Here is a 26,429-nt window from a genome sequence, read left to right on the forward strand (position 1 = left end):
CTTCAGAAAGAATGAAAGTAGTGAGTACAAGGTATTAGCATAGCTTATTCCACCACCTCCCAGCCATATCCCTTATTTCTCTCACTAATTGGAGCAAGTGTATCAGAATAAATCTTCAGGTGCTGTTGGGATAGCATGGGCATCTCCTACAGAGAGCATTCCTTAGCCAGCGTTGTGAACATCCACCCCACATGCACTCACTGGGAAGTGGGCAGAGGAGAGAACCCAAACTAACATGAGGGAAAAAGACAAGAGAGTACTCACCTCTGGTGAACCACTCGTCTATTGGTGAAGCGGAGAGGAGGACAGGAGAGAGAGGAAACAGGAGAGGATAGGTACCAACAGGATCACAGGGTGGTTTGGCAGGAAAGCAAGAAGGGAGAGGGGAAAAAAGGAGATGGGAAAGGCCTGAAGTTAGTGGAGATCCTTCTGTCATTTCCCTGACAACACAGCACATCAACCCACCACAGGGCCCTGAACACCAAGGGCTAGAGATGCAGGCAGGGGCAGTCTCACTGTTGTTACAAGAGGTCTTGGGGAAAACAGTGATTTAGCCTTCTTGCTAGAGATTGTTAGCGCATGATGGTAAGAAGCCTCATTTTCCTCCCCACTAAGACAGGCATTACCTTTGCCTTTCTTGGCACCAAAGCAGCTGGCAGCGTGGGGCCCAGCATTGTTGACGGGGTTAAGGGGCGTCTCCTGGTAGCGCTCGGCGTGCGGGATCTCACGGTGGACTTGATATGATAGGTTCCGCAGCAGGCAGACACAATTCTCCACCAGCTGAAGGGCGGGGGGAGGAGAGAGGGAGGGCGGGAGAGAGAAGGGAGGGAGTGTCATTCACAAAGAGACACAGCTGGCTTACCGGTCACCTGATACTTCAGAGTCATAAGGGATAGTGTGAAGGTTCAGAGGTCACAGGGAGGAAGGGGCAACTGTTACTTGGCTTAGGGCAGTAGCTCTCCAGCACTTCCATGCTTCAGGCTACTGCTTAAGATGATAATTCCATCATTACCTCTCCTTCCCAGCCTCAGATCCCCCAGCCTGGTGCTTGATCCTCAGATCATGCTCTTCTCTGTGGGCACCAAGGCTTGGTCACCTGCTGGTGATCAACCCATGGACCAACGTTTGGATACCATTAATTCAGAGCAGCCTCTACTTCCAAGCACAGAAAGATCACCCAGGCTGCAAACCATTCTGAAAAACTCAGTCCTGTCCCGTCCCCACCTTTAAAACGTCAGGTGGGTCCAGAATCTCTTCCCCTCCTGGCCCTAGAAGGGAACTGATGCTGAAAAGGAGGAAGGAGAGTCACAGGAAGGAAAGGCAGTGACTGAAGAGAGGTCAGTACTACATCTCTTCCTACAGGCACTGTCAGAAACAAAAGCAGAGCCAGATGCCAGAACAGTCACTGGTTTGGCCCCCGCAACATGCTCCCATCTACTGGGGATGGAAAGTGTTGCTCCATTACCTTGCTGTTGCAGTCTTTCTGGCCAATCTCTGACTGGACAACGTATATCAAGGCATCCACCAACCCATCGCACTCACGCAGTTTCCGACGAGCCTCGCTGCGCTCAGAGCTCACATTTCTAGAGGGGGATAGAGATTGGAGGGTGAGACGGCCGTAGTGGCAGCACCTCGGAGCATATGAAGGACTAGATTGCTCTCATGTTCCTGCTCCCCACCAAGCTGAACGACCCAAGTCTCTCCCTGACCTAGAGAAGGATGAGCTAGACAAGCCATAAAAGGCACGCCAGGGACTGATCATGCATTGGAGAGGCAATTAATATCTTCCCATCACCAGCACTACCACTGCCATGCAGTGCCTCTAGTCATCCAGATACCAAGTCTAGAAATCTCCCCTTCCCCAAAGAGCTATGATGAAGAAAAAGCCACCAGCCTCCCGAAGGTGGGAGGGGAATTCCAGTTACAGCACAAGCTCAGCCTGAGGTGCCACAGGCTCAGATGCCACCCTCCTGTCACCTCTCCAGCATATACCTAAGGCAGCCAGCGGTGTTGGTGAGCACCGACCCCCACTCTATGTGGCGTGGCTTGGAGTCCTCGTTGGGCTCTCTTTCCCAGCCGGAGCGTGGGATGATGACCTCGTCAGTGAGGGCATGCAGCGCGTGGTCCACAATGGCCATCTTTATAGAGTCATGAGAGGAGAGATTCCACAATGTCCCTGAGACAGAGCACATGCAGCCAGTGAGACCAAGGCACTACACAGGTCCCCCTTCCCAGCAACCACTCCCAGACCACCCATTACCTGTGATGACCTCAGTGAGGTCCATGTCACGGGCCTTGCGCAGCAGCCGCACCAGGGCAGGGACACCATCACAGTTCTTGATGGCAATCTTGTTGTCCTGGTCTCGGCCAAAGGAGATATTCTTGAGGGCCCCACAAGCCCCGTAGTGTACCTCCTTCTTGGGGTGGTCCAGCAGCCCCACCAGCACTGGGATGCCCTTCAGCTTTCGCACCTCCGTCTTCACCTTGTCGTTGCGGTAGCACAGGTGCTGCAGGTAAGCGGCCGCGTTGGATTTAACAGCGTCCAGACGGAAGTTCAGCATGGCAATCACCTCAGGCAGCTCTGGCTGGCGCCAATTGGCTGGCAGGGTCCCTCCCTTCCGCAGGCTGTCCAGGCTTGCCAGGCTGCCCCGCTCGTGCTGGGCCAGTGGGGCCCAGTAGTACTGATCAGGGACCACCTCATCCACCAGCATATCCTCATAACTCCTGCAGAGGAGAGAGGAATGGAGTTAGAAAGGGAAACAGAGCTTGAGCTCCATGAAGGGGAGTGGACCTCAGTCTCCATCCCCTAGCGCTGGGAAACAGCAGAACCAGAGAGGCTAACAGAAGTTCCATTGTGAGAATGGGACTCTGAGAACACTAGAAACCATGCGCCTCTGCACAGGTAGCATCAGCATCCCTTCATACAGGCCCCCAGGACTAGAGAGCTCTTTCCCTCTACAGAAGGGTAATTCTGTCTTTATGGTTCTTGGAGACTATTCATTGTAGAAGCCATTGGCAATTGCGGTGAAGGGGGCCAGATGTGGGTTTCTGTCTGATTGGAGCTGGACTGTGGCCAGCCAGGTCTACACCCTCTTCCCCTCAGCCCTTCAACCTAAGCCATGTAATGGTTAGCAGCTTCCTTTGCCTGGACAGATAAATGTACAATAGCAGGACCATGCCCAGGGCAATGGCAGCTACTCTTTCCTGTGTGCCCTTTGGGGCAGCATCTTACTAGGCTTAGAGCACCTGACAACAGTAAGTCAGGGCACCTGGGTGTTACATCAGCATGTCGGGATTATCCCCAGAGACCCTAGAACCACAGAAGCAGCAGCTCTACTTTAAGACAGAGAACGGCCTGCGAAACAGTTCCACCTTCTGGCCGCTAGAGGGCAAGCTGATGCCACCAGTGTAAATCCAGATAAGTCAGAGACGGAAACAACCTATTAGGTCATCAAGCCTGCTCTCCCCACCCTAGCGAAGGATCATTCCTATTTAGTGTTCTCCAGAGCCTCTGCCAGGCTGGTTCCAAATGTTTCATGCAAAGAGGACGATTACAGAGTCATTAAGTGGGTACAGCCTCCTGTTAGGTAGCTGGATCAGATTTCAAGAATACCCAATTCCTATGGGATACAATAAAATGTCAATACTGCTGCTGCTGCTGCATCAAGACAGTCAATTCCTCCCTTTGCCAGGAGTCGTCATGTAATGACGTTGAAGATACCAAAACACACACAGTTTAAGTGCAAAATTGCTTTTCACAAAATGCTTTGAGAAGCCAAATATGGACAGAGTTGTTTTCACATAACTAATTTTGAAGTCAAATATCAGAGGGGTTCGCCCTGGCGGAGGGGGTGGGGATGGGGATGGGGGGGGAGAGAAGAAAGAAAAGGTTTCAGAGTAGCAGCCGTGATAGTCTGTATCTGCAAAAAGAAAAGGAAGACTTGTGGCACCTTAGAGACTAACGCATTTATTTGAGCATAAGCTTTTGTGAGCTACAACTCACTTACATCTGATGAAGTGAGCTGTATGTAGCTCACGAAAGCTTATGCTCAAATAAAATTGTTAGCCTCTAATGTGCCACAAGTACTCCTTTTCTTTTTGAAGAGAGAGCGAGAGAGAGCGAGAGAGAGCCACACACACTTAAAAAGCAAAACAAAAAAAAACATTCTCCCTGAACAGAATGTGGTGCTGATCCTGGCCTAGGGGCTAATGCAATACAAACAAAATTACTGTCTTCCTACATGGAGACTAGCAAGGGAAAAGCCTATACGAATGTCAGCTTGTGGTTACAGCACTGGAGTGTGACTCTGGAGATTTCACGTCAGTTCCCAGTCCTGACACAGACACTGTCACCCTGGCCAAGTCTCTACATCTTGGCTACCCCTCTTCTGCAGAGTGGAGAAACAATACTTCTCCCTCATACTTTGACTGGTCTATTCAGGGCTGTATGCTCTTTGAGGCAGGGGCTATCTCCATTGTACATGTGGTGCCTAGCACAATGGGGCCCTAGGTAACCAGTAGCAATACTGACTAAGTCTAATGTCACTTTTTGCTGGACGCAGACAGAGTAAAAAATAGCACACATGCTGACGAGTCCGTTCTGTTAACCTTCTCAACTGCGTTGGGTTTGTTTTAGGACTGTCAATTAATCGCAGTTAACTCACATGATTAACTGAAAAAAATTAATCTGGATTAATCAACTGCAATTAACAGTGCAATTAAAACTGAAATTAAAAATTTTGGCAGTTTTTCTACATTTTTATATATTGTATTCTGTGTTATAATTGAAATCAAAGTGTTTATTTATTATAACTATTTGCACTGTAAAAATAGTATTTTTCAATTTACCTCATACAAGAACTGTAGTATAATTTGTTGTGAAAGTGTGACTTACAAATGGAGATTTGTTACATAACTGCACTCAAAAAACAATGTAAAAACTTCAGAGCCTACAAGTCCACACAGTCCTACTTCTTGTTCAGCCAATCGCTAAAACAAAACAAGTTTGTTTACATTTACAGGAGATAATGCTGTCCTCTTCTTATTTATGTCACCAGAAAGTGATAACAGCTATTTCTATGGCACTGTTGTTGCCGGTGTCACAAGATATTTACATGCCAGATGTGCTAAACATTCGTATGCCCCTTCATGCTTCAGCCACCATTCTAGAGGACATGCTTCCATGCTGATGGCGCTCATTTAAAAAAAAAAAAAATGAAAAAAAGCGTTAATTAAATTTGTGACTGAACTCCTTGGGGGAGAACTGTATGTCCCCTGCTGTTTTACCCACATTGTGCTATATATTTCATGTTATACAAGATTTCACAAAACACAAAGAAGGTACCAATGTGAGACTTCTAAAGATAACTACAGCACATGACCCAAAATTTAAGAATCTGACATGCCTTCCAAAATCGGAGAGGGATAAGGTGTGGAGCATGCTTTCAGAAGTCTTAAAAGAGCAACACTCCAATGCGGAAACTACAGAACCCAAACCACCAAAAAAGAAAATCAACTTTCTGCTAGTGGCATCTGACTCATATTATGAAAATGAACATGCATCAGTCCACATGCCTTTAGATAGCTATCGAGCAGAACCCATCATCAGAATGGATGCATGGCCCCTGGAATGGTGGTTGAAGCGACATATGAATCTTTAGCATATCTGGCACGTAAATATCTTGCGACACCAGCAACAACAGTGCCATAAGAACACCTATTCTCACTTTCAACAAGAAGCAGGCAGCATTATCTCCTGCAAATGTAAACAAACTTGTTTGTCTGAGCGATTGGCTGAACAAGTAGGAGGACTGAGTGGACTTGCCCGGCTCTAAAATTTTACACTGTTTTATTTTCGAACACAGTTTTGTCTTGTTTTTTTCCACACACAATTCTACATTTGTAAGTTCAATTTTCACGATAAAGAAAATCTAATACAAGTACTATAGTGCCACTGAAAATTTTTACAGTGCAAATACTTGTAATCAAAAATATAAAGTGAGCACTGTACATATTGTATTCTGTGTTGTAATTGAAATCAATATATTTGAAAAAGTAGAAAACACGCAAAAATATTTAAATAAATGGTATTCTATTCTGTTTAATCGCGCGACAGCCCTGGTTTATTTCAATCCCTACAATGATGAAATTAAATCTATCATCCCAGGCACAAAAATATCCTCCTACTTGCCTGCCCTTATTAGGAGAACAGAAAAGGTATTTGTCCAAAAAAAAAAAAAAAAAAAGATTTGCCCTTTTGTACTTTGAATTGCAGATCTAAGCAGCCTAATTTAAAAGTAAAGCCAGTCTTAAGAAAGAGGCATTGCAGTAAGAGGCTGCTTAAAAAGCCTTGCATGTGCAAAACTCATACAATGCAGTGTTCACACAGGTGTTGACCAGGCCTGGAACATGCCAGCACAGTTATATCAGTGTAAGCACTAGTACAGATATACCTATATACTGACAAGAACTTTTATGCCAATATACTTTGTCAGAGAACTAGTGTAAATTATGCCAGTAGAAACCACTTTATGCCAGGCTGTACAAGCTGCATCTACACTAGGAGGGCTTGCTGGTATAGCTACGCCTGCAAAAACTTTTCTAGTATGGACAAGACCCCAGCTAGGTCCTGTACCTTGGATCAGCTTTGCCTACAGGAGTTTTTGACTGATCATGCAGTTGTCTCTTTGCATCAGATCAAGCGTAGGACATGCCCACTCTTACATTACAACCATGGATTATCTGAAGGGTTTCTGATTCCACTCACTGGTGAGCATGCTGGATATGTATTAGACAAAAGGAGTAACGGTCTGATCAGTGGTACAGCTTCAGGTCAGACCAGTTACTCCTGTTGGGGTGGCAATTCTGTTTGAGTCACCCTCGGAAGCCATTTTGATTGGCAAGTTCTGGGGCAATGGAGATTTTGCTGCTTCGCCACCATCAGTGGTTACCCTGCAATCCAGTGCCCCACAGCCATGTGCCATGGTGACAGGGTGTACAGACTGACTGCCATGTCACCCTCTGCAGTCTGTGACAAAAGGCTGAAGCTCTAGCTCCACAAGACCTGATCTCAGTAACACGCCACACTGAAGACAGTTGGTTCCTATGCCATGGCTGTGGTCAAGACGGAGTACTCCTTAACTGTTACATCTAACTCCAGTTCAGCTCAGTATTAAGCATCCACACTAAGCTGGGCTGCATCAGGACACTGGCAGTTCTGAATGCCTCTTGCTACAGTGAAAGGTCAACTTGTTTCTATTGACTCAGGACAGTCCAAGTGTTTCCATGGGAAAGCGAAGGACAAAAGAATTCATCTACAGTGCTTTGATCTCATTCAGTTTCATGTCCTGAGGTTTTGTGCATGCTTAACAAGTTACAACTAGACATGCAAGATGGACCCATGTCCGTCATGGCTGATTATAGCCGGTAGAGACACTAGGCACACCGGGGGTGGGAGAAAGATGGATTGTTAATGACTTCCTTCAGGCCGGCAATTTGCCAAGCACGCTTCAAAGTAAGTAATGTTTAGGACCTTGCTCAAAAAAACATCTTGGGGTTGTTAATCTTGCCAGGAACCATCCCCAAAACCAGGAGATTCAAGACAAAAAGGTAATTGAGATAGTGGTGATGAGCCAACTCCAACAACGCTTGGATTCCATGAATTTCTGTGATCTTTATCAGCCAGTCTGCGGATAAAAAACAGAGCCTGTTCCACAGCTGGGGAGCTGGAGGACAAGGGCATGACAGCCACACAGATTCTGCAGTTTGTGACACCAGTGATGACAGAGTACTGCTAGCTGCCAGGTGCAAGGATGCTGACGTGGCGTGACCCTTCAGTGAGTTCAGTTCTTCCCAGATGAGAGCCCATGGGGCTGTGCTAGGACACTGCTTCTTCTCCCCAGATCAGGCCCCACAGAGTTCATCCAGTGCCCCTTCCTGTTTGGTGTCTGCATAAAGCCACCAGGGAGCTTGAGAGCCCTTTGCAAGTGCTGCAGCAACCCCAGAACACTTGTCTGTATCATTCCTTTCACTGAGTATGGATCTTACAGCCTTCCACTCCTCCCAGACTGCCAGAGTGGGGGACCTGGATGGAAGAGGGGCTGTTGCTCAGCCTAGATAAGAAGGCATCAAGATGCCAGAGTCCAGAATGGCTGCAGAGCAGGTTACTCAGAAAAGATTTCTCATCCCTAGTCCAGACTCAGGACTCGCAAATTTGATCTCTCTATGGCGCTGAGTGGCAGGGCTTCTAGCCTTTGGAATTTGTTCCCCTTGGCAGCCCAGAGCCAGAACTAAGTGACCTTCAGGACTCAGAGAGATGCGAGTGGGGTTAGCTGGATGCTGAACCAGGCCTTTATAGTTTCATTCTCTACAATCAAAGACTAGCATGCATGTTGTTGTAGAGCTAGAGTTACTGAGCATTCAGCTTCGGGGCTCAGACCCCCTCAGACACAGCAGCACCAAGGCAGTGAGTAAACCTAGAGCTTCTCAGCTAAAAGGAGCCAAGTCCCTTGCACAAAGCCAAAGTCTTTCCACAGATTTTTTATTTTTATTTTTTTTAAACCACACATGCTGGAGCAGGTTGGAGCATCAAATACTTAGATAGCATCGAAGTACAGGCAACAACTTCCTGTGGGGATGTTCCTGTCTGGTTCCCTTCCTCACATTGGCTCCTCAGTTTATTCTGTGTAAATAGTACATTAGCAGCACTCCTAGGACAATACAGTGTCACAGAAGCAGCAATGCCAGACTTTTATAGGACCCCAGAGTGCAGTCATCCCGTCAAAGCTGCACTTGGCTAATCAGCTAGGGAAGTGACTGATTTGCACAAGGCACAGAGGATCCAATTGCTATTGTTAGATTTGATCACTTCTCCTCCCCAGTGTGTTCCTTCAAGACGCTGTGCACCCCAAGTCAGCCACCTGCCCAGGAATCAATCCTCCTCCAGCCTGACCCCTCACACCCTAGAATCCCAGTTCAGCAGTAGCTGCAAGTTTAAGTCAACACTCTGCGGAGACGTTCACGTCTTTGCATCAATGTGCAACAACAACAGATTTGATGCTGCTGTGCAGTGGCATTAACCAAAATGCAGCCTTTGACAGCAAACTTATTTTGTCCAACCCAAGCAGACTCAGGCTATAGGGCACAGGTGGGCAAATTACAGCCCGTGGACCACATCCGGCCCACGGGACTGCCCTGCCCAGCCCCTGATCTCCTGGCCCAGGAGGCTAGCCCCCAGCCCCTCCCCCGCTGTCCCCCCTCTCCCACAGCCAGCACTCTGGGTGGCAGGGCTGCCTGCTCATACAGGGCAGCGCAGTAGTGTGTCTGGCTCCGGCCAGGCAGCGCAGCGGCCAGATATGCTGCTCTGAGCAGCATGGTAAGGGGGCCGGGGCATTGGATAAGGGGCAGTCAGGAGATGGGGTGGTTGGATGGGGTGGAGGCGGTCAGGGGGCAGTAGCCAAGCTGTTTGGGGAGGCACAGCCTTCCCTACCTGGCCCTCCATACAGTTTCGCACTCTGATGTGGCTCTCGGGCCAAAAATTTGCCCACCCCTGCTATAGGGCCAGGCTTACAGGAACAGAAACCCCTGCCAAACTGGCAGGGCGCATCTTGACACAATGCAAAGGGGGGCTGGGGAAGGAGAGAGAGATCAAGGCATCTTAGGACTCACAATCGGTCCTTGTCTCCCTCATTAAACTTTGCCGAACATCAAAACCATGGGGCACGCGATCAAGAGACAGTATGTCCAGAACAAAAGCCTCCAGACAGTGCACGATAACTCTAGTACTCATTGCTGCAGGGAGGTTAAATGCCGCAGCTGCATAATTTGAGAGTCAACTAGATGCCACAGCTATGACAATTAGGCTCAGACATTCAGGAGTAATCACCACAGCCCCAACACATACACAAGCTATTAATAGTTGCCTTATGGAGGTTCACACCTTTGTTGGAATCACCCACTGCTGGGCACGGGGGGGGGGAGGGGGAGGAGGAGGAGGAGAGAGAAGAGGGGAATAATACTCAGAGGAAAAAGTGTTCAGCTACAGTGTGTAAAGCCTGCTGTTCCTACCTGAGTCGCCGCCTGGGGTCTGAGGGAGTCCCCGCCCGCCTGGCCGTGCCATAGTCCGGCATCATCCCATAGTCCAGGTCTTCGTAGCCAATGCTGCGCTGGTCGTCCTCCAGCCCATACGGTTCTGGGTGAAAGCGGTTCAGGTCCACGTTGCTCCCCCCTACCCGCACCTGTGGCTGGGGACCATAGATATCCTGACGGCTGGGGGCCCGGTAGCCATCCATGGTGGGACGATAACGTTCATCGATACGGGTCACACGGGACAGGCTGCCATAGCTGTGGTCGCTGCCAGGGTAGCCATCCTCATAAGGGCGACCGTAGCCATCTGAATAGTGATAGTTGCGGGGGAGCGTGGCAGTACCAGGCTGGCTCATGTAGCTGCCAGGCCCCCCATTACCATTTTTACGGAAGTTTCTGTCCACTGTCTGGATGTAGTTATTGGAGACAGGAGAACCCTCCACAGGTAACCCATCTGGCCCAACGGGGACCTGCTGTACTGTCCGCGTGGTCACAGTCTTCACCACCTTCTTCACCTGAAGAGATAGGGAGAAGGATATGCTCTCAGATCACAAATGCAAGGGCTGTTGATGTCCCCTAATCATCCAAACCCCCCTGCTGTCTCAGGCCTGAACTCCCCCAGCTCTGCTTGTGCCCCTCCATCTTGACCAGTAGCCCTCATCCCCAGCTTCAGTTAACAGTGCTACAGAAACACGTAGGATAGAGAGTTTAGTGTACAGGCCATCTCACCAACCCTGGGGGAGGGCAGGCCAGATCAACACTACTGAAGACAAGACAGTCCCCTTTCTTTTACTGTCCCTCACCGTGGTCTCTGTGCGCCGGGTGGTCCCATCATCAGATGTCTCCACTGAGACAACTGACATGGCACCCTCTGGGTCCTCCTCCATGGTATACGTCTCCTCCACAATCTGGCCTGGGTCCTGCATCCTGGGGATCGTGCTGTAGAGGAGGTGGCTGCGGTCCTGGGATGAGGGAAGAGCACACCAAGTCAGCCCAGATTGTGAACAGTGCCAGATCCCACCCACAGGAGACAGCATTTCCACGACCTTAGCTCTCTATCTGTACCATCTAGGCAAGGATGCACTGAGCCATCTCCTGGCTAGAGCAGCATTTCCAAAACAGTGGGTCCCAACCCACCAGTGGGTTGGGGGAAGGATCTAGGTGGGTCACCTGTCATTGCCCCCCCACCCTCACAGGCCCCAGATGCTCCCCCGACCCAATTCTCACTGTGCTAGGCTGGCACAGTAGGCAGTAGCATCTGGGGAGCAGCAGCCTGGCAGCAATGGTGGCCAGACCAGGGGGTGGGGGGAAGCCAAGCAGGGTGCTCTCTTCAGCTTGATGCAGGAGGAAGACAGATTGCATGGTCCCCTTGTTGGGAGGGAGATCGGTGTCATTTGGGAGGTGGCGCATAAAGGAAATAAGAGGATCTCAGAGCCTGGAGGACTGTTCTGTGTTTCCTGTAGGATCCTGTCTTCCATTCTCATTTAAAGGAGTGATAACAAACTACCTGGGTGTAGCAGGAGCCCTTTATTAGAGTTTTCTACCCACACCACAGTGGGGAGGATCTCCCCCACCACACACACTTTAAATGGAAACCACTAGCTACAAGAGGAGACTGGCCCTGTGCTGACACTGCCCCTCACGTATGTGGTTGCCTGCAGAGCCCAGTTCTCCACCACACAGGCCAAGCCCCATCCCTCCAGCTTCTACTACAGGGCATATGCCCTAGCAGTGAAATGGGAGGAGTGCCCAGGATGAAGGGATTTGTGGTAGGGCTTTCTGCCGAAAGCCAGAAAACATCTACCCAAAGGAGAGAGGCTTCCCTGGCATCACTGTTGCTTGCTGGTGGCTGCAGAGAATGCACTATGGCACAGATAAGGGTGGGGAAGCCTTGCCAGCAACACCTAAGAAGATGGGTCCCTTCCACAAGGAAGAAAAACCAGCCACTGTGCCCCTGAACTCAGGCCTTGCCCCCAACAAGAGATCCCAGCTCCTCCCAGAAGTCCTTTACCGGTGGTCCGTTGAGTTTCAGATCTGGAAATTTCTGCCTCTCCAAGTCAGCATCGCCCAGGAAACGGCCGTTCTGAAACAAGCCACATCAGCTCATTATAATGCTTCCTAGTCCATCGCCTAGGATGCATCGTCCTGTTGCCTCCAAGCAAGAAAGGCCAGGCCTCATGCCCTTGGGATTAGTGCCCCACTCCACCTTGTAAGGACAGTACTGACAGCCTCACACCCTAGTCTCAGTTCCAGACTCAGCAGCATCCAATTCCAGTGCCCCAGAGGTTAGCAGCAGGTAGAGGTGGTAAAGAGCAGCCAGGGCGATTCCATGCCCTGAGATCTCAATCTCTTAGGTGAAGGGCATGGTGCTGCAGAGATTGTGCTACACAGCCAAGCAGGAGACCGATGCTATTCCCCAGTGCAGCCTGGGGAGTCCCCAAGAGGGGTTAAAAGCAGCCATTTCTAGTGCTCCACCCTCCAGACATCCCAGTGCTCCACATGGTGGGCCAGACTCTTCAGAATTCCATGTACCTCCTACCAGAAGGGCTAAGGCCCCCTTCTGGGTACACACACCCCAACTCCATCAGAGACAGAGAGAGAGAGACACAAGACATTTCACATCTTCTTTTGATGTGGAAGCCACAGGCCACCAGATGAGACATACCAGCATTTCAGGGAAATTAGAGGGAACAGCGTGGAGAGTCAAAAGCAGACCACAGAGCGTAATGGCTTTTCACTGCCTATAATATTCATATACGTTCACTTCTCCTCCCACTTACAGCCCAGAGAACTGTTCTCCTCCCCCACCCCGCCACTTTGAAGAATAAAAATCCACTTGTCTAACTCCAATGTGGCCTGGGAAGTTTCTCAGTAGCACCAAGAAAAGGAGTTGTGGCACCTTAGAGACTAACCAATTTATTTGAGCATGAGCTTTCGTGAGCTACAGCTCACTTCATCGGATGCATACCGTGGAAACAGCAGTATAATGTCTACTGCAGTTTCCACGGTATGCATCCAATGAAGTGAGCTGTAGCTCACGAAAGCTCATGCTCAAATAAATTGGTTAGTCTCTAAGGTGCCACAAGTCCTCCTTTTCTTTTTGCAAAGACAGATTAACACGGCTGTTACTCTGAAACCTGTCAGTAGCACCAGTATCCTCAGCTAGACAACCAAACCCTCTGTGCATTGCCAGTGCAGCTGTCCTCTTGCCCTTTAAAACAGGGCACAGAAGGTCTTGACTTCTACCCCTTAACAAAACCCCAACAGTACAGAGCGTAAAATAGCCACAAGAAGAGAAAGGAGATCAAGCCAGATACACTGCCTGCTGCAGTGTAAGTTAAGAGCCCTGGAGACTCAGGCAGACTCTTCCCTCATCCCCTCCTGGCACTTGGCCTGTCCCATCTGACTACTCAGTGTTTAAAGGTGCTAGCCTGGGACTTCAGAGTAGGGTATTGAACCCAGGTCTCTGCCACACTACACTTGCGGGAGCCTGGGAAAGTAATTTGATCTTTTTGTCTCAGTTCCCAATCTGGAGTTATGGGGATAACAGCAGCTCTGCCTGCCACACCAAACACTAGGGGGTGAATAAGTACATTGAAAATTATGAGGTACTCAGATACTGAGACCGTGGGGGCCACAAATACAACGTGGCCTCTAGACTGGTGCAGCAGCAGATTTCTTTTTTTCCAGGGGGGGGGGGGGGAGAAGTGGCACTTAGCTAGAGCCCAGAGTGCCACTCAAAGCCACCTGTGAGAGTTCCTGGGCTCTGCCTGCCACGTCCCCAGGGTGGGCACTTTGTACAACAGGCGTCACGTCATCAGGTTATAGAGGGTACCAGGCAAGCACCCCAGAAGAGCAGAGACGCCAGTACCTCTGGCCTCACAACTAGTTATAGGGCTTCTGGGGCAAGGGAGCCAGAGGCCCCTGGTTTTCTGGGCAGGGCTGCATCTGTCATGGAGTCCCAATCCACAAGTCTACAGCACTATGGAGGCTGGCCCATGCAGCTGTTCCCCAGCACACTAATCCTACACTCAGATGTATGGAGGGCCCTCTGTGCCTCAGTGAGAGGTCAAGCAATGCCACCTCACGCCCCCAGACCTGCAGTTCATCTGGTAAGTTCTTACAGCAGTTACTCAAATCTATTAGGTGCAGAGACAGCTCCTCTGTGAGCCAGTTGGTGCCAGTTGGGAGGGGGCAGGGCAACTCTGATAGGAGCCAGACTGCCAAATACTCCTCCCGCGTCCACCACAGTTCATGCAGGAGCAGCCAAAAAGGGCTCTGCCGAGCCCACCTCTCCCCCAAGGGGGTTTACCTGATGCCGGCGGGTGAGGGTGCCGTTGGCCATCGTCTGGCTGGCATCCTGCGGGGAGACCCGGACGCGCTCCAGCTGCGCCGAGACGTGGCGCCGCTCCTCCTCCAGCGCCCGGGTCAGCTTCTCAAACTGGGCCTCCTGCTCCTTGACGGAGGCCAGGATGCTGGCAGTTGACTCCACTTCCGAGTCGTCCATGGTGACGAGGGCCCCACACAGGGGGTGGGGAGGAGGGAGGGTGTAGGGCACGGGGCGTGTGAGAAAACCAGCGTCAGACGGGTTGGAGGGGAAGAAAGAGGGGAAGGAGCCCCTCACTTCACGACATACAGTTGAGGGAAGGAAGGAGAGAAGAGATCAGAGGAGACAGATGAAATATCAATCCCAAGGCCAGGTTCTCTCAGCACTCAAAGAAAGAGCAAGTGTCAATTCTGCCACCCTTCCCATGGGACAATAGCAGTGGCTGGCCAGGGCAACTGTCCTGCCATACATGGCAGTAGTGTCACCTCTACTACAGGAAACCCTGATCTGTGCTCTCAGCAGCTCCCGCCTTCAAGTCTAGGAATTAGACTTTTCAGTCTCCCTTCTCACAAAGGCCTCACCAGGGTAGGATCTGTACAGGCAAGGCAGTTCTATACCCCCTTGCCCCAGTGCAGTCTTGCCAGAGCCAATCTTCTCTCATCTGAAAGGATCCCCTGATGGATAGGAAGGGAGCCAACCCTGACCAAGAGAGAAGCATGAGTAAGTAGCCCAGAGGGAAATCTCTAAAGCCAGTAGTGCTTAAAACACTCCCATTTTATTTGAGGGGCATCTAACACTCCCCTCTCACGACCTGGTGGAAGGAAGGGTGAGTGAGACAGTCATAGGACAGGTGGTGATAAGTCTGGCTGGAAGGGAGAGAGGAATCATAGGCTCCTTCACCAGCTCCAGGTGAGAAGAGGCCCTCTAGGGAGGTGTTTTGACTAGAGTTTTGGTGGGTATCTGCTCTGGTAAGGGGAGAGGCTTCTTGCCACCCCATTCTTTGATGGAGGCAGAGTGCTGCAGTTTAGAGGATTACCTACTTGACCTGTGAGACCCAACCCAGTCCATGCTAATTCAGTCCAGAGTTTCACAAACCCCATTAGACACTGCTCCCCTAATGGGTCCCTGCCCCATGAAGAACATGCAGCTTCCACATTAACTTTATGAATCTCAACCCAGTGAGGCCTATGACAGTCAGACAACCTGTGAGGAACATCTGTGACCCTAAGTCCTAAAGGGGCAGGAGTCGCACTGCCCTCTGACCCACCTTCTGTATTTGCAGAGAATTACATTACATATAGTGAAAAAAGGAAGAAATCAAAGAGTTTAATTAAATATTTAAATAGTTTTCCATACACACCTGTAAGGAAGGAAGGTCGGATTTGATTGGCTAAGGCACAGCACAGCCAGGTCTAGATGCAAAAAATCATGGGAGAAGCAGCCCAGCCACCACCAGTGAGGAAGCAGGAGGTAAGAGAGCTGTAGAGACAGTCAGGGAAAACCAGAGTGAACGTAACGCAGGGAGGGAGGCAACAGATGGCAGGCTAGAACTGAACAGTAGTGAAGGGGATTATGGGAGGGACATGGAATTGCTCAACGTGACCTCAAGTACCATTTCCAACCCCTTCTGCAAGGGATGGGGATGGTCATGGGAGAAGAGAATGCCTCTCATCAGTGGGGGCTCCTCGGGGTCAGCTGTACACATCTTGTGCAGCATCCAACACAGCAGATCTTTACTTCCTCCTGCAAACTGGTGATAACCAAACCTGCCCCAGTGCTGCCTACCCGATTCCAAAGGTTGCTGGTCCCCACTACTTCATACGGTCATCCAGATGCATTCCCACTAGTTTACCAGGACAAGGTAGCCTTTCACTGGCACCCTCAGCACCCACTCTCCTAAGAAACCTACACTGATGTAGAGGGGTGGGCCCCTCCTTCACCCATCTCAGACCACGTCCCAGCATGTCTGCTAAGATATTTTAGCAACAGATACAACCATGACAGGGCTAGTCTGGCCTCTGCACCAGCTGCCTTGGCTCACTTTCCCACTCTCCCCAGCAAGACACCAGTGTGTGGAGAGTGGGCTGTGCACCAAAGTTACAAGGAAGACATAGGCACTGTTTGAAAAACAGACACAGGGTGCAGGGACAGGGAAGTCTGTGCTGTATTTCTTCCCCTCCAAAGCATGCCCTGCCCCATTCTTGCTGATGTCCCCCAGCCCACTGCACCCTGCTATTCCAACCCTGGGCTCCACCTATGCCCCTCAAACCTAATATACAGCAAACCCAGTTACTCCAACGCACGGATCTCTAAAGCAGAGGCCTTCCAGTCATTTTACTTGTAACAGTAAAACCAAACCAGGCTTGCCCCTTTTAGCAGGTCTTATTCCTTCATTGTCCAAGACCTCTTCAGACATACAATAGCCTTCTTGGCTTCAGTTCTTATCAGGCACTACAGCACAGAGAGGACTTTGAGCCCAGCAAGAGATTTTCAATTTGCTTTGGAGACAGTCTGAACTGCATTTTAACATCTGGTGGCCTCCGCCCTGTAATCTTCCTTCACCAATAAAAAAAATCCAGTTCTACTGCTGGGCACATACGAAGCATGAGCAGAAGAGACCGTGATAGGCACGCACACACCTATCCCCACCAGCACGTGCCTCTTCTCCCAACGCACAAATCAATTTGCTTTATCTTCCAGCACCATGGTTCTGGGGTGAGAAAGAAGGAAGTCTGTTCAGAGAGAAGTGATTGCAGGCTGCCTGCTAGCCCCAAATGGTTGGTGAGAGTGACTTTCTACTGCCACTCTAAGCAAGGGTGAGGGCTGGGCCCCAGGCTGCCCATGGGCTCCAGCATTTATGGGGTACTGGGGCACAGGGGAGGAGGACACAGACTTGTAGTTAGAGAGACTGCAAGCCAAAACTTTGAGACAGGGCAGCACTGCTGACTTGACAGACAGAAACCTCCTCCCCCTTCACTATCTATTAGCCAGTGAAACACAGACAACCAGCTCCTTCTCCAAGGATTGAGCATAAATCACACCCCTTGGGTCTCATCAGCAAAGGGGCTTCTGAAAGCCATTGCCAGAACCTTTGGCCTATTTTTCTCCAATGTTAGTTTTCAGAGCAGAATTTTGCCCTGTGCTCCACCCTAGAGAAAAGCCACCCCCTCCCCAAAGACTTTTTTTTTATGGTGTCTGCCTCCCAATCCTAGCAGAGTCGTTATTAGACAGCTACTCTTGTCTCTTCATAGCACATTTGTGGTAACAGCTCCCAATCCTCTCCCCCTTGGTATCAGCTGCCCTGTTAGCCATGTGGAATAGGTAGTTTTCAAAGCAGAGAGAAGAGGATGAGCCTAGGACTTGGGAGCCCTGCGTTCGAGTCCCTACTCTGCCACAGACTTCCTGTACGGACCCTGGTGAGTCATTTATCTGTATTGTACAGGAGGGAATTGAGGCAGAGAGCAGCTAATAGCTCCATCCTGCCTCACAGAGATGTTGCAAGGATAAGTATTTAAAAGATTGTGAGGTGCTCATAATACTATGGTAAGAGATACCTAAAAGATATTGCAACCTTCTGCCTAGCTGCCAGCTTAGGCCCAACTGAATGGGCATCTGTTGTCACTGGCACGGATCTGCACAACAGAATACTTAGCAAGCCCATGCCCTTTGGGAATCTGGTTTTAACAGGTGTATTTAGCCAGTTCTTTAGTTCCTAACTTAATGCAATGAACAGAATGGTTAGGAGTATGATGTACAAGATATGGGAATGTAGCAGTAATGAGGCAGTTTCCTTCCTGTCTCCTTCACATTAGAGGCTGCGAGACACAAAGAGAAGGGGCAAGAATTCAGTTCCTTGCCCACTGTGTCCTTATTCCTGTGCTATACCCAGTCATGTTGGGCTTCTCCAAGACTCAGCCAGGCACCCTTCTGACCAAAATTACAATCCCAGTGTTTTCCACGCAAGAGAAAAGGGACAGACCTGCCATTACATGAAGGGAAAGGGCTATGACACCCTGAAATCTATGCTCCCATCTCCCCTCAGGGGAAGGACCAGCACTGTAGAGAGATCAGTGTTCCCAGTCAGCCAGAGAGCACTTAACAAGATGGTGCTTTTGCTTCCCTCTACCCACGGTAGAACAAGTCTGTGTGAGCAGCACTCCAGACCAAGCAGACACCCACATGTCAGTCTGGTTCACTTGTTCAGGCTCTGCCTTGAGGACCAAACTGCATCAAATACTCAAGTCCACCAGATCAGGCCTGTCAAGTATCCATGACTAATGGATACAAACAGCCCCACGCTGGCACAAGTACTCCCCAATCAGAAAAAAGGTACAATCTTCCTCCAGAGGAGCGTGTGTAACATGGAACCTTGGCAAACCAAGCGTTCGTGGTTATTACCCCTTTATCACAGTTGCACCTTGGAGTCCTGTTGTGCTAGGTGCTGTATATACGCCGAGTTGTATAAGCCCTTCAGGTCAAGAGCTATCTAAAAAAGGCAAGACAAAGGGCAGGGAGGTGAAACAGGCAAAGCAACATGTGCAAGGCTTCCCAGCAGGTCAGTGGGAGAGCTGGGGAAAAGACCCTCCTGAGTCCCATGCTAAGGCTTAGCCACTAGAGAATATTGCTTCTTTTGATGTCTCCTTCTGTATAGGCTTCAAAGATCTAGGTTTTCATTAGCACTAAGCAGTAGCAGTTCTAGAATAGATTACATGCAGAACACCTTAATGCCAGACACCATTCACGCCACAGTATAGCAGCATCCTACCATATTCAGCACTCAGAGGTTGAAATTTTCAGACAGATGCCCTTAAACTTTGTTTGCATGCAAGGCTGAAGCAGCTCCTTCAGCCTTACGTCTCTCCCACTTTTCAAACACCAAGAACACCCCACTCACCCTTCCCCACACCCACTCTCCAATACCCCTCGAGTGTATCTGAAGAGAGCAGTTTTCTGAGATGCACCCATGAATAGTAGTACCTCATTACCCTTAATTCATACAGTGAAGCAGCACCTCATGCAGTCTCTCCAATGGCTGCTAGTCTACACTGGGAACTCTCTCCCAACACTTTTTTTTTTTTAAACAAACAAAAACAAACACAAACCACCCACCCCACCTCCACAAGGGGCACGGCTCCCAGGGCTGGGGCACTGTCTATACTGGTGCTTTATGGCACTGAAACTTGCTGCACTCAGGGGTGTGTTTTTTCACACCCCTGAGCAAGAAAGTTGCAACACTATAAATTGCCAGTGTAGACAAGCCCTCAGCTTCTGATGATAGTATGAAGACTTGGTCCTAATCTTCAAAGCAGTAGCAAAATCAAGCCTCAGCTCCATCGGACCAAATTTTGATCTATGAACCACTGACAGCTGTGCTCTTCCACAAAGATGTGGATGTGGATCACAAAGCATGGAAGAGCTATGGGGTCGAACTAACTTCCCGAGGAAACCGGCAAACCCAGAGTCTGAGTATTTTTAGGAAATGCAGCAAAACCTTCCTCTTCCACAGCCTTGTGATCCCCTAAAAATGGCTTATGACACACTTGGACCCAAAACAAAACATTTACCTGGAAACACGTCAGCCTTAAAACAAAAAACAACCAACCGCGCACATCCCCCCCCCACCCCCACAGACACACTACCCCTCACCCCCAAGGTACATCTCCACAATGGTTTATTTTGCACAGGTAGCAAGAATCTTCGGATTTATAAATGCAAACTGAGTAAGATAAGGGCTTAGCATCTTTCAGGGCTAACATCAAGACCCCCTCTGCTCCATATATAATCCCTACTGAGAAGCTAAACACTGAGACTATATCTTCACTACCAAAGTTGAAGTGCAGTGCTTTAATGCAGCTGCATAGTCGCGGCACCAGCGCTAGGAGAGAGCTCTCCCAGTGTGTGGGTGTGTGGGGGGGGTGTGAAGCAAGCCACCCCCATGAGGGGAGCAGCTCTCAGCACTGTCTACACTGCCACTTTACAGCGCTGAAACTTTCTTGCTCAGGGGTGTGAAAAACACCCCTAAGAGATGCAAGTTTCAGTACTGTAAAGTGCCAGTGTAGACATGGCCTGAGTACTTTAGAGCAGAGTTTCTCAAATGCCGCTACCAGGGGCTTTTATTGTGGCCAAAGCCTCTCCCCTGGAGCCACAAATGCCAGAGAAGTAGGCAGCTGGGTGGAAGTTCCCCACCTTCCCGGGTTCAGTGAGTCTTGGGCTTCAGCCCTGGGGTGGTGGGCAGCAGGCTCCATCCCCCTGCTGCCTCCTATACATACCTCTGCTGCCTCCCTACCCACAGCCCCATCCAGAACTTAATTTGTCCCCCATCTTCCCAGAATTGATTAAGTCTGCTGTGAAAACTGATACGTTTATATCACTTTTAACAACAGACTTAGTAGCTAGCAAGTCTTTTTTAAAAAAAAAAAAAGCGCAACAGGAAAAACATGCAAAGCACCTTAATTGTGTTTCTATTCAGTTTTGGTCCAGTAAAGTATACATTATTTTTATTGAGTCTGCAAAAAAACCAAAACCCTACATAAATGAGTTACAATTTGAGCATGTATGTGGGCATATTTGTTTTTCCTAGAGTTAAGTATTTTACGAAAAATTGTCAGAGCAGCCACCAGCAAGAGCTGGTGGCTGAAATTTGAGGCCACCAAAAAAAATTTTTTGTGACAAAAAACAGTTATTCACCTTCTCGTAACTCTTGTCGTTAGAGAGGTGTTGTTCATGTCCATTCCAATCAGGTGCACATGTGTACAGTAGCCAGAAGATTTTTCCCTAGCAACAACCGTAGGGTTGGTCTGGGCACCCCCTGGAGTCGTGTCTTCATAGCATCCAGTATAGAGCCCTGCCGACCCCGCAGTTACGAGAAGGTGAGTAAGAGTTTTCTGTTCAAGTGCTTGTCCATGTCAATTCCAACCAGATGACTCACAAGCCCAAGTTCAGGTGGTGGGGACAGAATCTTCCACTGATTGGAGCACTGCTCGTCAGAAGGCCACATGTCTCTGGCCTGCTGGGTAATGGTATAGTGCATGGTAAAGGTGTGGATGGAGGACCACCACATCGCTGCTCTGCAGATTTCCTGAGTAGGGATCTGGGCCAGGAAGGCTGTTGACGAAGCCTGCGCCCTGGTGGAGTGTGTGGTGATCGGGGGTGTGGGAACCCCTGCAAGGTTGGATCACGTTCTGCATACACGAGTGCTACAGGAGGAGATGCGTTGTGAGGACACAGGTAGGCCCTTCATTCTGTTTGCCACTGCCACGAAAAGCTGGACTGATTTTCTAAATGGCTTTGTTCTTTCGATGTAGAAAGGTAGCGCTTCGCGAACTTCTAGTGAGTGAAGCCTCTGCTCCCTGCCACTAGAATATGGATTAGGGTAGAATACCAGGAGAAAGATGTCCTGGTTGATGTGAAATTGCAAAATAACCTTCAGGAAGAAAGCAGGATGGGGCCTGAGCTGAACCTTGTCCTTACAGAACACGGTGTAAGGAGGCTCTGATGTTAGGGACCTGAGCTCAGACACTGTCCTGGCTGAGGTTATTGCTACCAGGAACGCCACCTTGTAAGAGGTAGAGCAGGAAGCATGTCACTAACGGTTCAAAGGTGGACCCCCCCCTCCCATGAGTCTAGAGAGGGCCAAGTTGAGGTCCCAGGCAGGGATAGGCTGACAGACATTAGGGTATAGCCTGTCGAGTCCTTTTAAGAACTGGCTGACCATCTGGTTAGCAAACAGAGCGGCTCTCCTCACCCGGGTAAAAGGCCGAGATGACAGCTAAGTACACCCTTATTGATAATGAAAGCCCTGCTGCTTCAGATGGAGGAGGTAGTCCTGAATAAGTGGCACTGAGGCTAATGTCAGGGGCGAATGGTGCTGCACTGACCAGACTGAAAAGCTCTTCCACTTGGCAAGGTATGTGGCTCTTGTAGAGGGTTTTCTGCTGCCAAGGAGTACTTGCCTAACCTGGCCTGAACAGGAAAGCTCCATCAGATTTAACCATGGAGCTTCCACACCATGAGGTGAAACAACTCGAGGTTTGGATGTTGAAGACAACTGTGATCTTGCGACAGAAGGTCCGGGCAGAGTGGAAGGGTGATCAGGGCTTCTACGGACATGTCTAGGAGAGAGGTGTACCAGTGCTGAGAGCACCAGCATGGCCCTATCAATATGACCTGAGCTCGTTCCCTCCAGATCTTGAGGAGTACCCTGTAAACGAATGGTATGGGTGGAAAGGCGTATAGGAGGCAACCTCCCCAATGGAGGAGGAACGCATCTGCACTGGAGCCCGGGCTGCAATTTTAGAAGCAGAACTGCTGGCACTTCCTGTTCTACTGAGTGGCAAATAGACCTATCTAGGGAAAGCCCCGCCTCTGGAAGATTGAAATCTCAACAGCCAGGCAAAGGAACCACCCGTAGCTATGCCAGGGTTCCATGTTACACACTCCTCTGGAGGAAGATTGTACCTTTTTTCTGATTGGGGAGTACTTGTGCCAGCGTGAGGGTGTTTTTATCCATTAGTCATGGATACTTGATAGGCCTGATCTGGTGGACTGAGTGTTTGATGCAGTCTGGTCCTTGAGTCAGAGCCTGAACAAGTGAACCAGACTGACATGTGGGCGTCTGCATGGTCTGGAGTGCTGCTCACACAGATATGTTCCACTGTGGGTAGAGGGAAGCAAAGGCACCATCTTGTTAATTGCCCTCTGGCTGCCTGGGGAACACTGATCTCTCTACAGTACTGGTTCTCCCCCTGAGGGGAGGTGGGATCATAGATTTCAGGGTGTCATAGCCCTTTCCCTCAATGTAATGGCAGGTCTGACCCTTTTCTCTTGTGTGGGCTACTATGTGGAAAACACTGGGATTGTAATTTTGGTCAGAAGGGTGCCTGGCTGAGTCTTGGAGAAGCCCAACATGACTGGGTATAGCACAGGAATAAGGACACAGTGGGCTGAGGTGGTCCGCCAGCTCATTCTGTACTCCGGGGAGGTACAATGCCTGCAGGTGTACTGAATGTTCGACACAGACGTCCCACAGCATGAGAGCTTCCTGGCATAGGAGAGAAGCGTGCACCCCTCCCCCCAACCCCATTTGTTGATATAGAACATTGCCGGTCATGACCGATATACATTGTCCCATTAAGCATGCTCGGAAGGTCTGGCACGCCAGAAGCACCACTCTCAGCTCTCTGACACTGATGTGGAGAGCCAGATCTGCCTGAGGCCTCGAGTCCTGTGGTCTCCCAGATATGCACCCCAGCCCAAGTCTGATGTGTCCGTCACTAGTGACGGAGATGGCTGTGAACTGGTGAAGGAGATGCCTGAGCATACCTCCCCAGGGTCAAGCCACCACAGGAGGGAGTTGAGGACCAGGCGAGGCAGGGTCACTATCCTGTCCAGGCTGTCTCTGGCCAGGCAGTACACGGACGCAAGCCGCAACTGAAGTGGTCGAAGCCCAAGCCTAGCATGCTGCACTACACAGGTACATGTAGCCATATGACCAAGATGCCTCAGGCAGTTTCTTGCTGTGGTGGTGGGAAACCATCTGAGGTCTCAAATCAGGGCCTGAAACCTTGCTTGCGGTAGGTATGCCCTGGCCTGGGTCGAGTCCAATATTGCCCCTATAAATTCCATCCTCTGGACTGGGGACAGAGTGGATTTCGCTTCGTTTAGAAGACCCAGGTTGGCGAAGGTGGCTCTGATGAATCCGACTTGAGTTTCCACTTGAGTCTTGGAGCGGCCCTTGATCAGCCAGTCGTCGAGGTAAGGATACACCTGTACCCAGTGCCTGCGCAGAAATGCAGCGATGACTGCCATGCATTTGATGAAGACAAGAGGTACTGCTGACATGCCCAACGGAAGGACTGTAAATTGCTACCACACCACAAACCTGAGGTACTTCTTGTGGGGTTGGATGACCGCGATATGAAAGTATACATCCGTCAAGTTGAGGGCGACATACCAGTCTGCTGGATCCAATGAGGGAATGATGTCAGGCCAAAGAGACCATACAGAACTTGAGTTTCTTCAAACTTGTTGCGTTCTTGCGATCCACGATGGGTCTGAAGCCGCCTTTGGTATTAGGGAATACCAGAAATAGAAGCCTTTGCCCCAGTGTTCCTGAGGAACCTCCTCCACTACCCCTAAAGAGATCAAGGAGGTGCAGTTGCTCCTAAGGAGCTGCTTGTGAGAAGCATCCTTGAAGAGGGACGGGGAAAGGGGGGTGGAAGGGAGGAAGGGCACAGAATTTGATGGAGTATCCCCTCTACCATGCAGAGCACCCATCAGTCCAAGATGATACTATACCATGCACGGTAGAAAGGGGGTTTTGGGGATGAGAAGGTAAGATGGGGCGTATCCACTGTTAGGTGTGCTACACCGTCCTCAAGCAGGCCTTCAAAAGGCCAGCTTGGACCCTGAAGATGGCTAGAGTTGTCCTGAGCCCTGTCCAGAAGGTTGGCATGACCTTCCCCTGGCGTTAAGATTCCTCCTTCTAGACCTGTGTTGGCTGTTTTGTGACCAAACTGCTGCTGGGGCTGTGGGTGGAAATGTCTCCTTTGTGTTGAGCGAGTATAGAGGCCCAGGGACCTGAGGGTGGCTCTGGAATCTTTAAGACTGTTCAGACACTGGTCAGACTTTTCTGAGAAAAGAGAGCGTCTCACCCTCAAAGGGCAGGTCTTGAATAGTTTGCTGTACCTCATAGGGGAGGCCAGAAACCGGGAGCCATGCGCCCCTTCTCATGGCCACACCAGTAGCCATAACCCTGGTTGCTGCATCTGCCCTGTCCAGTGCTGCCTGAAAGGAGGCTCTGGAGATCAGTCTCCCTTCCTCAACCAAAGCTGAAAATTCAGTGCAGGAGTCTGAGGGGGAACAACTCCATAAATTTAGCCATCGCCAAGCAGGCATTGTAGGAGTATCTGCTGACGATGGTCTGTTGATTGGATATACAGAGTTGCAGTCCCCCTGTGCAGTAAACCTTTTGCCCAAAAAGGTCTAATTTTTTGGCGTCCCTATTCTTGGGCAAAGGGTCTTGAATGTCTCTCCTGCTGGTTAGCAGAGTCCACCTCCAGGGAAACAGGCTGGGCGTGTGCCCTTGTTGAGTCAGCAGTGTGCCCTTGTTGAGTCAGCAGTGTGCCCTTGTTGCCAAGAAGGCTAATGGCATTTTGGGATGTATAAGTAGGGGCATAGCCAGCAGATAGAGGGACGTGATCGTCCCCCTCTATTCGACATTGGTGAGGCCTCATCTGGAGTACTGTGTCCAGTTTTGGGCCCCACACTACAAGAAGGATGTGGATAAATTGGAGAGAGTCCAGTGAAGGGCAACAAAAATGATTAGGGGTCTGGAACACATGACTTATGAGGAGAGGCTGAGGGAACTGGGATTGTTTAGTCTGCAGAAGAGAAGAATGAGGGGGGATTTGATAGCTGCTTTCAACTACCTGAGAGGTGGTTCCAGAGAGGATGGTTCTAGACTATTCTCAGTGGTGGAAGAGGACAGGACAAGGAGTAATGGTCTCAAGTTGCAGTGGGGGAGGTTTAGGTTGGATATTAGGAAAAACTTTTTTCACTAGGAGGGTGGTGAAACACTGGAATGCGTTGTCTAGGGAGGTGGTAGAATCTCCTTCCTTAAAGGTTTTTAAGGTCAGGCTTGACAAAGCCCTGGCTGGGATGATTTAATTGGGGATGGGTCCTGCTTTTGAGCGCGGGGTTGGACTAGATGACCTCCTGAGGTCCCTTCCAACCCTGATATTCTATGATAAGAGAGATGTTCATAGCCCTTGAAGGGCACAAAGTACTAGTGCTCATTGCGCTTGGCCGTAGGTGGCAGTGAGGCTGGGGTCTGCCAAAGGGTCTTGTTCATGTCCGTTATTGTTTTTATTAGTGGTAAAGCGATATGGGTGGGGCCAGAGGGAGCCAGGATGTCCACCATAGGGTCCGCATCATCCACAACTTCCTCTGCCTTAATGCCCAGACCCTGGGCAACTCGGCGCAGCAGCTCCTGCAACACTCTAGTAGTCCCAGGTCTAGA

At 50.0% G+C, this 26,429-nt stretch overlaps 1 protein-coding gene across 3 annotated transcripts in view; it reads right to left on the reverse strand.

The window, feature by feature from the left end:
* The window catches only part of CTNND1 (catenin delta 1), a 60,309-nt gene that overhangs the window by 14,965 nt on the left and 18,915 nt on the right, over nucleotides 1–26,429 (reverse strand). For all 3 annotated transcript variants that reach the window (XM_077820779.1, XM_077820776.1, XM_077820777.1), the window contains 9 exons: nucleotides 15,771–15,889; nucleotides 14,396–14,706; nucleotides 12,095–12,166; nucleotides 10,887–11,045; nucleotides 10,066–10,598; nucleotides 2,261–2,724; nucleotides 1,993–2,176; nucleotides 1,466–1,583; nucleotides 627–780 (listed from right to left, as the gene is read on the reverse strand). In XM_077820779.1, coding sequence (XP_077676905.1) covers nucleotides 627–780; nucleotides 1,466–1,583; nucleotides 1,993–2,176; nucleotides 2,261–2,724; nucleotides 10,066–10,598; nucleotides 10,887–11,045; nucleotides 12,095–12,166; nucleotides 14,396–14,590 — 1,879 coding nt within the window. In that variant the 5' untranslated portion in view covers nucleotides 14,591–14,706; nucleotides 15,771–15,889. The remainder of the gene's footprint in view (nucleotides 1–626; nucleotides 781–1,465; nucleotides 1,584–1,992; nucleotides 2,177–2,260; nucleotides 2,725–10,065; nucleotides 10,599–10,886; nucleotides 11,046–12,094; nucleotides 12,167–14,395; nucleotides 14,707–15,770; nucleotides 15,890–26,429) is intronic.

The sequence above is a fragment of the Eretmochelys imbricata genome, chromosome 6 (genome assembly GCF_965152235.1).
Source record: "Eretmochelys imbricata isolate rEreImb1 chromosome 6, rEreImb1.hap1, whole genome shotgun sequence".
Classification (NCBI taxonomy): domain Eukaryota; kingdom Metazoa; phylum Chordata; order Testudines; family Cheloniidae; genus Eretmochelys; species Eretmochelys imbricata.